Genomic DNA, 13,289 nt, shown 5'->3' on the forward strand with positions numbered 1-13,289 from the left:
GAATAGTACAAGTATGCAAATTAGGTATATTAGAGAAGCTGACATACATTTTCACAGAAGCGCTCTCGGTCGTCTCGGCAGGAGAAGTAGAGGTAGCGGTCGAGGTGGAAATCATCCGCAGACAGTTCGGCCACTCTCATGATGGACTTTTTGCAGTCGCCCTTGATTTTATGAGCCTTATCCTGCTGCTCTGCCTCCCTGACCAGAGCCCTCTCCAGACACGCAATCACCTCACCCTGGGAATGCAGGTCCTAACAGGAAGAAGAAAAGAAGGACAAATTAGTTGGCTTTGGAGCTCACAGCTTGGCTTAGGGTTTATTTTGGGACAACAGATATGTTAGACTGAAGAGATAAACGGGAGGGAAGAAAAATGTCGACTAGTTAGATGTTTTACAGAGAAAACCAAAGAGACTACCAATGATGCTTTTAATTATAAGATGAAAAGACAAGAATAAATTCTTTGAGAAAAGTGCAAAAAATTATTTTATTTAATATAATTATTTTGCTTTCACTTTATATTAGGTGTCTTGACTGCAAAGATTATAAATGAAATTACTACTATGTACTAATATAAAATTAATCATTTGATACGATACACTTATTGTGTACATACATGTTTTTACATTGTACTTTTTACAACAGACATTTACATCGATAGTCTGGCGTTATAATTTATTTGCTTTTGGTGTACTGTGGAGTGGGTAAAACTGTTTTTAATGGTAGGCTAGCAGATACCGTTGACTTGCGCTAGCCTAGTACCGGCGAACTATGCAACTGGAAGGACTGGATGAAAAATGTTGAAAACTGTCTCCACTGATAAATAACACCCAGGCTAACTTGGAAATGAGGTCCGATGTCCAAAATCCTGAACCACCCCTTTAAGTACTATATTTCATTTCATTTCATTTCATTTGCCAAGGCAAGATTTCTAATTTTCTTTTAAGTTTAAATTCTAATATTTATTTCAGCTTTAGTTCAAACTATTAGCAGTTTTAGTTAACAATAACAACACTGGGACAGTGAGAGATATTAAATAAATTAAGATAAAATAAAATAAAATGAATACAAATTAAAAATACAATATAAATTATATATATATATATATATATATATTTAATTGATGGGCCAGTCTTAAGCACTGAACACTTCTTCAGGCCCGGGAAAAAACACCACCTAAGGAAACTACAAACAAGTAAAACAGTGTTGATGATGATATTCAAACATCCACTCAGTAATTAAGTGCCAGAATTTAAGGCACGCAACTTCATTATAAAATGTAAAGGCTTTACAGAAGGGGAGCTGTCAGTTACTCTTATAATAGTACCTAATTACTACATAGCCCATGATCTAAAAATCCATTGAAATATGTGTACACCCACTAAGATTCTTAATATAATTTTCATTCCTCACTTGCCATCTTGCCTGTGTGCCAGTCTGAGCTTATTTAGGATATTTTAAGTCAATGAGCAGACAAGTCTAAAGTTAACTTTTTTAATTTCAGCAGAGCACCCGGGGGAACAAGGCAAGTGCAGTGATCGGGTGCCCAGTTTCAATCATGCCTGGAGGAATGTGGATACTTTGGGAATGGCAGAGTCACTACATAACAGAGCCATCTGGTACCAAGCCAACATCCTATGGTTTCCCAAAGGGACATTCTAGAGCTTTGCGGTTTTAAGTAGGCTAGGAGTCAAAGCATTCTCCACTATTATTGGAACACAAGCTTACTTTTTCTCCAACAGTGATGCTTCCACACTGCAGGGTGTTGATGTCTTCTCTGCAGTTATCCATAAAGCCACATATGAGCCGATAGTCGCTGAAGACGATGCTGGTCATCTTGGTAATGTACTGATGACACTGACGTTCTGTGATGTTAGCACGGTGGTCCACCAGGCAGGACATCAGATAGCCTTTCCCTCGCTCCTCATCTGCACACTCTTTCAGCTAAGAAACAGATTAATGCTCTTTTTTTAATTATCCGTGAGATGGAGCAGTCAGGCATCAATGCTACAGATATGAAGAATTTTCATTCCCTATTTAATATCAAGTCAATGTATAATGGTAATTAAATTGTGAATTCAACCACAAACGTGCATCAAAACATACACGCGCGCACACACTCCATCTCAATCTCCACTGAGATTCATTTTAATTACATTATGGCAGCTTAGAGTGCAGTCAAACATAAAACCACACTGCATTATAAATGTAGACGGCAGTTCCTCTGCACCATATACAAAAAAGACTGCAATATAAATTGCAATATGAAAAAATTCAGGAATTTCTACCAGAGCCATGAATAACTATATTTGGATTACTCATTCTAGAATTACTGGGGTGGTTTTGTTGGAGAGTGCATCTGCATAAAAAAGAAGAAGAAAAAAAAAATGACTATAGACTTTTAGTGTGAGCCCTCCTTTTAGAGCTCAACGATTTAGGAAAAACTCTTTACAAGACCCAACTCAAACCTCTTTCAGTAATCATAACGTGAACACAGAGTATTAAAGGAAATTATTTTTCATAGGCCATATTCCCACTGCTTTTGATCCATTCAATATGACTATAAAATGATAAATAAGATTTTTATTGTGATTATTATTATTAAATATTAAATCCAGAGGGGATATTTGATAAGTTCGATTAAACCATCAAAATATTTTATATTTATATTTTATATATATATATTAATATTTTAAATATGAGAGATGAACAAAACACTAAGGTTAAAGCTCCAATATGTAAAAAAAATTCACCACAAGAGGGCGCAGTTTCCAACAATAACAAAGGCGAAGCTTGATGACGCTATGAAGGAGGTGACGATGGGAGATGTCGTTTTTAATGCGTTTTCACCATCTAGCGATGTATCTAAATGGAATTAATGAATCATGATCACGGATGAGGTAATTTATTCGTTTTTGTATTACCTGTATGTCTGATCGTATTATTTTATGTCATCATAATTAATGAACTGCAAGGAACGTGAAATGTTATGCTATATTATCCCGTTACAACTTACAGCTATTTGTCATTAATTCATATCTATTAAAATCATCTTTACTGTAACTATTACGTTACTTGTACAATAAAAAAAAATTGATTTGCTTACCGGTCTATCGATACACTCGCGAGAGCAGAGTCTCTGTCAAGTCCAGGGGCGTAATTTGTGGGGGGGTTGGGGGGGAGATAACCCCCCCAATATTTAAATCTATGCATTACAACCCCCCCCCAATATTTATACCATGATCACAATATCAGGAGGCATACTCAAACTTCAACCCCCACAATGTTCAAACCAAATCTACGCCCTTGGTCAAGTCCAAGACTGTCGCGCAGCTCTCTCCATCTCGAAAACGCCTGGCCGATATTTATCCGGGTTTTATTCCTCTGTTTGTCACACAGTCTGCGTGTATCCGAATATGGACGCTTTCGTTTTGTTGGCACTTCAATACTCGCCAAAGAGTAATCGTGATCCATAACAGCTATAACCATACAGTCTATGGCTATAACGCTATAACCACCACTTCCGCATTTGACCATGTGATATTCCGGTGTGGTGGAATATCACATGGTCAACACCGGAAAAAAAGGATAGTGCGGACATTGCGTCACTGAGAGGCGACATTTCTTTTCCAAGACGGACAGTTATTTAAAATCGGAATTTCTCTGAAATAAAAAATCTTTGGAGACTTTTGAGATATTGTAAGTACACAACTGGAGGAAATATATCACACTGTGCAAGTTATTTTCGGAAATTTTATTACAAAATTGTTACATATTGGAGCTTTAATGTATTTATTTGACAAAATTATTTGGCACAAAAGGCAACAAAGCTACAGGTTTTATTTTATTATGCAAAAAACAAAAATGCATAGAAAAACTAAAATCTCACAGGAAAAAAATAAAATAAAAATCACACACTGACTACAACATTGTCACGGGGACACACGGGAAAATAGGTAGATCCAAAAGCAGTATGGCAGTAATGATTTATTAAAGTATAATCCAACTCATCGTCAATCCAAATCCAAATAAACAAAACAAGAAACAGGCAGAAACACAGACCTCTGACGTGTGGTGACAATAAAAACAATGACTCCGTGACAAGGACTAAAACAGACAGGGTACTTATACACAGACACTAACAATGTGATAGGGAACAGCTGAGTGCAATCACGAGTGATGAGAACAGACAAAGGATTATAGGAAATGCAGTTCCAGAGTGAATGGTGTCAGTATGGGGAAGAGACCTCTAGTGGACACCCGGGGAAACATAAACCAGACACTGTGACATAAACCCCCCTCTACGGAGCGGCTACCAGACGCTCCAAGACCCACAAAAAATAACCAAAACAAGAGTCCAGGAGGGAGGTGGAACGGTGGAGGATCAGGGGGAGGATCAGGGGAAGGGATGGGGGGCCAGGTCCATGGAAGGGAACAGAAACAGGGGGTGATGGCTTAGCCGGCGACCAGGGCGAAGCAGACGACCCATCGGGCAGCCAGGGCGAAGCAGACGATCCATCGGGCGGCCAGGGCGGAGACTTTCCCTCAGGCGGCCAGGGCGGAGCAGACAGTCCATCGGGCGGCCAGGGCGGAGACTTTCCCTCAGGCAGCCAGGGCGGAGCAAACAGTCCATCGGGCGGCCAGGGCGGAGACGACCCTTCAGGCGGCCATGGCGAAGACGACCCTTCGGGCGGCCAGGGCGGAGCAGATAGTCCATCGGGCAGCCAGGGCGGAGACTTTCCCTCAGGCGGCCAGGGCGGAGCAGACAGTCCATCGGGCGGCCATGGTGGAGACGACCCCTCGGGCGGCCACGGTGGAGACGACCCCTCGGGCATTATACAGACACCGGCTCAGGAACAGACACCGACTCAGGAACAGACACCGGCTCAGGAAGAGACACCGGCTCAGGTGCAGGAACAGATACAGACACCGGCTCAGGAACATACACAGACACCGGCTCAGGAACAGATACGGACACCTGCCCAGGAACAGACACTGGCTCAGGAATAAACATTGGCTCAGAAACAAAGACCAGCTCAGGAACAGACACCGACTCAGGCTCAGGAACAGACACAGGCTCGACGACGGCCATCTTGTCAGGGGACACAGGCTCGGCGGCGACTATCTTGTCTGGAAACACTGGCTCGGCAGATGTGACCTGAACAATCTCTGGATCGGCAGACGTGCCCTGAACAGTCTCTGGATCGGCAGACGCGCCCTGAGCAGTCTCTGGATCGGCAGATGCGACCTGAACAGTCTCTGGATCGGCAGACGCGACCTGAACAGTCTCTGGATCGGCAGATGCGACCTGAACAGTCTCTGGATCGGCAGACGGGACCTGAACAGTCTCTGGATCGGCAGATGGGACCTGAACAGTCTCTGGATCGGCAGACACGACCTGAACAGTCTCTGGATCGGCAGACGTGACCTGAACAGTCTCTGGATCGACAGACGTGATCTGATCGGCAGATTGCCTCGGTGGAACCGGTAAGGCGAGACACTGGGATGGCCCTGGCAGAGTGAGGTGCTGGGGCGGTGCCGGCAAGGCAAGCCGCTGGAACGGTGCCGGCAGGGCGAGACATCGGAGCGGCGCCGGCAGGGCGAGACGCTGGCAGGGCAAGCTGCTGGAGCGGCGCCGGCAGGGCGAGATGCTTGGGCGGCGCCGGCAGGGCGAGGCGCTGGAGAGGTGCTGGCAGGGCAAGCTGCTGGAGCGGCGCCGGCAGGGCGAGGCACTAGGGAGGTACCGTCAGGGCAAGCAGCTTGGGGGGGCCTCCGGGGCGACAGTGGGCTGTACGGGGGCTACCTCCGGAACCACAGCGGGCTGCACAGGGACGACCTCCGGAACCACAGCGGGCTGCACGGGGACAAGCTCTGGAATCACAGCGGGCTGCACAGAGACGACCTCCGGGACGACAGCGGGCTGCACGGGGACGGCCTCCGGGACATTAGGGAGACGGGAAGTCTTCTTCTTCCTCCTTCTTGTCCGCAAGTGACTGGGTGCTGTTCCCTCCCCGGAATTAACCGGGAGCGCAGCACTCTCCTCCCTGTTACGAGCACACAAAGCATAACACTCATCTAACGTCATGCGTGGCTCCTCCTCTTCAGCTCGATTCCCATTCCGCTGTCTCCTCTCCCTTTTCGTGATTGAGGAAAAATCACGAAAACTCATACCGCTGGATCTATATGGGGACAGAGTCATTCTGTCACGGGGACACACGGGAAAATAGGTAGATCCAAAAGCAGTATGGCAGTAATGATTTATTAAAGTACAATCCAACTCATCGTCATCCAGGCAAGGTTCAAACTCCATGTTAGCAATCCAAATACAAATAAACAAAACAAGAAACAGGCAGAAACACAGACCTCTGACGTGTGGTGACAATAAAAACAATGACTCCGTGACAAGGACTAAAACAGACAGGGTACTTATACACAGACACTAACAATGTGATAGGGAACAGCTGAGTGCAATCACGAGTGATGAGAACAGACACATTTTTTAAATTAAATAAAATGACACACTCACTGAAGGGGATGGATTGGAATCCACTGCTGCTTCAATGTAATGAGTGATTATAATCAAGGTATTAATCAATATTTTTCCAAAATATTAAATAAAATTAAATATCCAAATGAGTTGAATGACTTCTCTAGAGATTTTACTTTGTTATAGAAGTTACCAGTGTGATCACTGAAATGTCCTTTTCATGTATTCTTTAATGTCAGTATTTGATATCTGAACGCAGTAACAGTGCTTGCTTATTTAGCCCGACTTCCAGAAATGAAATATGGACATGTTTTGTGTTTGAGAAAGGTCTTCAACGTGTTAAAACAAATAGGGGTCATTGAAGTCTATAGTTTAAGGGACCATTTCTCAGTTAAAGCCTATATTTTCCATTTAGACTAAAGTGTCCTATCCTTGAGAGAAAGAACTTGTTATCTTGATGTTTTGAGAAGAGACTCCTGTTTATAGTTAGAGCCTGGCAAAATCCAACCTTGGAACCGTGTCGGTGTGTGTGTTAGTCTTCTTGGTTAAAGGTTAAGGAACCACTGGCATTATTGGAGATTGACTGATTGTTGTTCTGGACATGCTGGCGCCCAGCAACCCAAATCTGCGACCTGGAAGGTCATGACATGCCTAACTTCAGGGTCCGAGTGTCAGCTGCATAATCTATGTAGATATGCCTCAGTCTATCTGTATATGTGTGGAAAATTACTATGTTCATCTATTTCTTAACCAATGAGAATCATTCAACCTGTAAGCAATGACGTAGCTTAGACCTTGGCGAAGGATATAACTGGTGTGTATGTGTGGTGAAGGGTATAACTGCTGTGATCTTTTGGCGCTTTTCCACTGCATGGTACGGTACGGCTCGGTGCGGTACGGCACGCTTTGGCGCTTTTCCACTGCATGGTACGGTACGGCTCGGTTCGGTACGGCTCACTTTTGGCGCATTTCCACTGCATGGTACGGTACGGTACGGCTCGCTTTAAATGGTACCACCTCTGTTGAGGTTCCTAGCGTACCGTACCGATACTAAAATGTGACGTGAAAACACTGCAGATCACTGATTGTTCAGACAGAATCATCACTACCAGCGTCATTGTATTTACGACACGAGACACTAAACCCGCTAGATTTAAATAGCCAGTAGACAACAGCCAGCGCTGTAGCGCCTGTTTTAAAAGTATTTGCTTTAAAAAAAATATATATTAAAAAAAAAGAGTATAAACTTCGAAAAAAGAAATGGCTGAATCGTGGTCAGTGGACGAGGTGCAGACGTTCCTCTCGTTGGTTGCCGAGGAGTGGATGGGGAAACACGGAATGAAAAATTCGCATTTAATATGATGATATCATGGCAGTAGAGACGGCAACTATAACGATCAGTCCCACCCACTTTGAAGCGGTACTAACTGCAGTGGAAAAGCAACCGAGCTAAAGCGAACCGAACCGTGCCGTACCGAGTCGAGTCGTACCACGCAGTGGTAAAGCGAAGCGAGCCGAACTGTTCCGCGCCGAGTCGAACCGTACCGAGCCGTACCATGCAGTGGAAAAGCGCCATTTGTAACTGTAGGTGAGGCGGCCTACGAACTCCTGTGTGAGTCTTGAAGCTGACTTCTGCTGATGAAACTGCAAACTATCTTCAGTAAAACTTTTCTTCAATTTATTATAATTCTGACTCCGGGTCTTCTTTCAAACATCTGATCCTTGGGTCCTAAACTGTTAACCCCTAACACTCACATACACTCAAGGTGAGAGAATCGAACAGATTGAACAGATAAGGACCAAAAGTAATATGATTCAGCAAAACAATGGCAGAACCTGACCTCTAACATGGTGCTCGTACACACTTCCAGCGCCACGGACTCAAACTTCGGATCTGTGGTCAGGTTCAGCTTGTAGTTCCACAACAGCTAGAAAAAGGAGAGGTAACATTATTAGAAATGTGAAACATTACAAATATGCATATTAATGTAATTTATGTGTTGTAGTGATGTTTGTGAATCCACTGGCAGGAACATTTATCAGCAAATAAAGATGTACATTTCAAATTTGTTTTTCACACAAAGCTATCATGACTTCAGAAGACTTGAAATAAAGTGTGACTTCTACGATGCGTTTGCATCCTTTTTGAAGCTTGAAGGCTTTGGTTCCCAATTTCTCCCTTTGATGTTTCACAGTCATACCGCTTTGGAATGACATTAAGGTGAATAAATAATGACAATTTTAATTTTCAGGTGAACTATTCCTTTACGTCAATCAGTGCTTACAAAAGAATCTCTAGTTTTCTGGAGTCATGAAGTTGAATGCTGTACTGGCAGTACAGTTAAAAAGATGTAATGCTTTGTTAATTTTATGGTTTGTGCAGAAAATAACTGCCAAATAGAAAGTAACAGATTTCAGTTTAAAGAGAAAAAATGAAACATTCTATTTAAATAATAAGATCTCAGTTGAAGTAAACGGCCTTGTAGTTACTGTATCACACACCAAAGCTCAAAACCTCTCAGTAATATAATTGCACATTAATAGTGACACTAACTAAAAGTGCTGATGAATGTTTCAAAACGGCAGAGAGCTCATGTCTTTATCATCATTATTGCTCAACTATAAGCCTTGCTTAATGAGACGGGCAACTCAGGCCTGAATCATATGCTTAAATTTTCGTTTCTGATTTGTGGACCAGGCCTCAGCACCGCGGTCTTAATGAGAACATCAAAGCCACTAACGTTAGGGAAGGAGATCAGAAACAGATACCTCTCTCGGGGCCCCACCAAATTAATTGCGGGCTGCAGTCATCATTAGAAAGTGATTAGGCCATTATTCTTCTGAAATTACTTGCTGATCTTACTAGTCTCTAAATCCTACTGAGGCATTCTCTCGTAAAGCTACAAAGAATTGTCTGAAAGAATAAAGTGCGCACAGGGGGTCTAGTAAACAGGGAGGAACATCACCATAAGAGAAGTGTTAAGCTGTGAAGCTGTGAAGGAGATGAGTCATACTGAAGGACAGTAGAACGCAGATGATAATTATTATTAAAGGCAGGGCTTTTTGAGTACTTACATGGTTGCAGTCCGTAGAAATCTCTGTGTCCTGTAAAAGAAAGAGAGAGAGAATTTTTTTAAATGTGTCTTTTACTTTTCACTTCATTTCCTTCTCCTTATTAATTTATTCAGAATGATTTCCAACACTTAAGTTTTATAGTCTGAAAATCATGGCAGTAAAGCTATATTGCTGGCAGTAAATAAAGACAAAAATATTATATAATTTAAAAATAAAATAAATCAAAAAAGTAAATAAAATAAAAAACACTTTACAATAAGGTCTCATTTGTTAACATTAGTTCATTTATTAACTAACATGAACTATCAATGAGCAATACATTTGTTACAGTATTATTAATCTTTTTTAATGAATGTTAGTTAATAAAAATCCAGCTGTTCATTGATTGTTCATGTTAGTTCACAGTGCATTACCCTATAATGTTAACAAATACAACATTTGATTGTAATAATGTATTAGTAAATGTAAAAACTAACATTAACTAAGATTAATAAATGCTGTATAAGTATTGTTCATTCTTTGTTCATGTTAACTAAAGTAGTTAACTAATGCAAACTAAGGAAACCTTATTGTAAAGTGTTACCATAATAAAATAAAATATAAAAATTAAAATAAAATTAAAATCACACAATCTAATTCATGGTCCAGAATCAACCGATGTTGATACATTTTTAAAATCCCAAATTTATGAAACAGAATAGATTCTTTTTGTTTTAGTTATATCTTTGACTGAGTACATACAGTATCTTCCAATGCAGACACATTTGCTTTACAAATAAAACAAACAAAAACACAAACGCCAACATTATCATTATAAATAAGAGTTAAACAGTTAAAGACGCTGTTAAGCATATAGAAGTACGGATAGTTCTGGTCCTTGATATGAAATTCTGATAGCGTTCCTGTCGTAATTGCAATGCAGTAAATATCAGCTATGTAACAAAACATTAAAGCCTCTTAATAATTCAAGCACATAAAGAGAATGCCTTGTGACTTCTAGTTTTCCTTCCTCAACAAAATTCATTATTTCAGCAGTATGTCTGTTTTTTCTCATTCTAGCAGGGTAAGACCACAGTCTGCAAACTGTCAATAACCACAGTCTCTAACCTAGCACAGTAAACAACTGCTGAGTGACTCACAGAGCATGAAAATGCAATTAGCAATTGTCAGGGGACGACAACAACAGAGTCAAACAGGCAAAAATCAATGTGCATTAACATACAATGCTCTAACAATGGCTTGATAATAATGTGTCATCCTTCAGTTGCCCTCAGACATCAAAACAAACCTGCCAACGTGGACACAAAAGAAGATATAGTGTACATTAAAAAGTTGATCGAGAGTATTAATAAGAATTTATATATTAATAAGAATTATATATATATATATATATATATATATATATATATATATATATATATATATATATTTATATATATATTAATAAGAATTTATATATATATATATATATATATATATATATATATATATATATATATGCACCAATTATTATATAAATAATATGCATTATAAATATATACATATAAAACTAAATTATTTATTTTTTAAAAATATAATAAATTATGAATACTACAGAGAGACAAATTGATAGACAGATTGACAGAAAGACACAGTCACAATCACCAATCCCAATCACCGAAATAAATACTATTCTTAACAACAATGTATTTTAAGTATAAAAAAAATTAAGAGATGAGAAAGTCTTATGAATTGACAATTCTTTATTTATTGGCAAGCAACATATGCAGCATATACCATATCCTCTTTAAGGCTGCTTGTCCACCAAAGTGTTTTTAGCCAGCTGAAAATGTTAGGCGCTCTAGCAATGTTAAAACGCCTAGCTGTGGGCACTTGAGAGCATTTTGTTTAGCGCAGCGGGGGGGTGGGGTTTCCAGGGGGGTGGGGTGGGGGGGGGTGGGGTTTCCAGTTGAGACCCTTTGTTTGCTATGATATGGAATATCCGCGGAAGTGTTACTTGTAACTCATATCACAGATGGTTTGTTTCTGTGTTGTTTCTATATAAAAATGTCGATACAATGTAATGTATTTGCTCTAGCTCTAGTTTTAAATAATTTTTCCATTATTATGCTTCTTATTGTCATCTGTTGAAGTTGAACAAGCGAAACGTGGTGGTTGGTCGGTGTGGTATTTGTCCCGCCCCTCCTCCACTGTGATTGGACAGCTGTTCTTCAACTCTCGGCGACCGGTAAAAAACAGCACTTCGGCGTGGAAAAGATGCCCGGCGTCTCGTTACTACGCTCATGCCGTTTTAAAAATGCGGCTCTCCCAATGAAAACAATTAGAAAAATATGCCAGCTGCGTGAAAAAACGCATTGGTGGATACAGGGCCTTAGAGGTGAATAGGAACAGCTTAGAGCTTAACAAATATAGCATTCCTGTAAAATAAATAAAAAACAGAAGTGTCTTTATCAACAGAAAGTAATCAAATGTGAAACAACACTGTCTGCATAGTCTTCACTGTATAAATTAAATATAGATTAATCCTAATCTAATAGTGATTTTCTCTTTGTCTTTTCTTGTTTGATCAACATTGACACAGATGGCAGCAGTATTATTAGGTTGCTGTCACTTTAAAACTGAATGCACAGATCCATTATACTGTTACACATGCAGTTTATTTCCCAACTGTTTATGTTCACTTAAAACATAACCGACAGTGTTTAAGCGAATACTCACCAAACTGGACAATTTGATATATTTCTGTGTGTATTTAACCATTTAGTCGCAAACCTGAAACTAAAAGTTCACTTTGCCTGTCCATGTTCCACTCTGGTTTGGAGCGCGCGCACAGAAAGCTTACTTGCTGTCATTGCTGTAGGGTTGCTGTCAATGCAATGTCTCCACTCTCCGCAAAGACACTGCAAATTTATTGTCCTTTTCAGACACCTGGTAGAACTGCCAGACCGGTGAATGTAGAGAACCAATTTTAGCAGCACATAGAGAAAAAAATGTCTCGTGAGTTTAGTGTCATCTGATCGGTCCTTCTGATTGGCCTTTATAGGACAGACAGATAGAGAGCTAAAGACAGACAGATTTTAGGAAGACCTGGTCCTGTTTTTGTGACATTCTTACATTAAAAATAAAAATATGTGTACTGAATCCTCATAGCACTTAACCAACAGCTGATAAAACTAGTACCATTAGTGTTCTATACCCACATAAAACAACTAAACAGATTCATCGTCAACGTTCATGAAGGGGATCAGAAGACGATATTGCCACAGAACCACATAACAGGCTCTAAATAGGAACATACTGATATCTGAGCTCAGTAACCACACCCGGATCAATCATCCAGTTTCTCGTCGGGAGCCAGAACAGGATATTTCTATTTGTACGTCAGGGCTCTGTGATTACAGGGTGGTCAGGGCATACATGGATCATCTACTAATTCTGAGAGATTACACATTGCTTGCTTTCCTGTAATAATTTGATAAAGCTTGAATTTGGACGATTTGGTTCAAGGGTTCACAGAAGTCTGCTGGGATTCACTTGTTCGAACTACAGTAAAATCACTACAGTTTTTATTAGTGGCATCAATCTTCAGTGACACTTTCTTTTTCAATTAATTTGGTTCATGTATCCTGTGATCAATTTAAAAAAAATAAAAACTAACAAGGCATGAGTTTTGGATCACATAGCAATGAAAGGTGGTCGGGTGGGTGGAACAGTTGAAATGTCAATGGTC

The 13,289-nt window shown here is 40.5% G+C and overlaps 1 protein-coding gene across 3 annotated transcripts in view; it reads right to left on the bottom strand.

The window, feature by feature from the left end:
- Positions 1–13,289, bottom strand: part of glg1b (golgi glycoprotein 1b) — a 49,291-nt gene that overhangs the window by 24,959 nt on the left and 11,043 nt on the right. For 2 of the 3 annotated variants that reach the window (XM_084123570.1, XM_084123572.1), the window contains 4 exons: positions 9,560–9,589; positions 8,326–8,412; positions 1,726–1,941; positions 48–251 (listed from right to left, as the gene is read on the bottom strand). In XM_084123570.1, the coding sequence (XP_083979696.1) occupies positions 48–251; positions 1,726–1,941; positions 8,326–8,412; positions 9,560–9,589 (537 nt within the window). Of the gene's footprint in view, positions 1–47; positions 252–1,725; positions 1,942–8,325; positions 8,413–9,559; positions 9,590–12,277; positions 12,364–13,289 lie in introns of those variants that run through there. The other variant, XM_084123571.1, reaches the window with a different exon arrangement.

Source organism: Abramis brama, assembly GCF_963993115.1.
Source record: "Abramis brama genome assembly, chromosome: 9".
Taxonomy (NCBI): Eukaryota; Metazoa; Chordata; class Actinopteri; order Cypriniformes; family Leuciscidae; genus Abramis; species Abramis brama.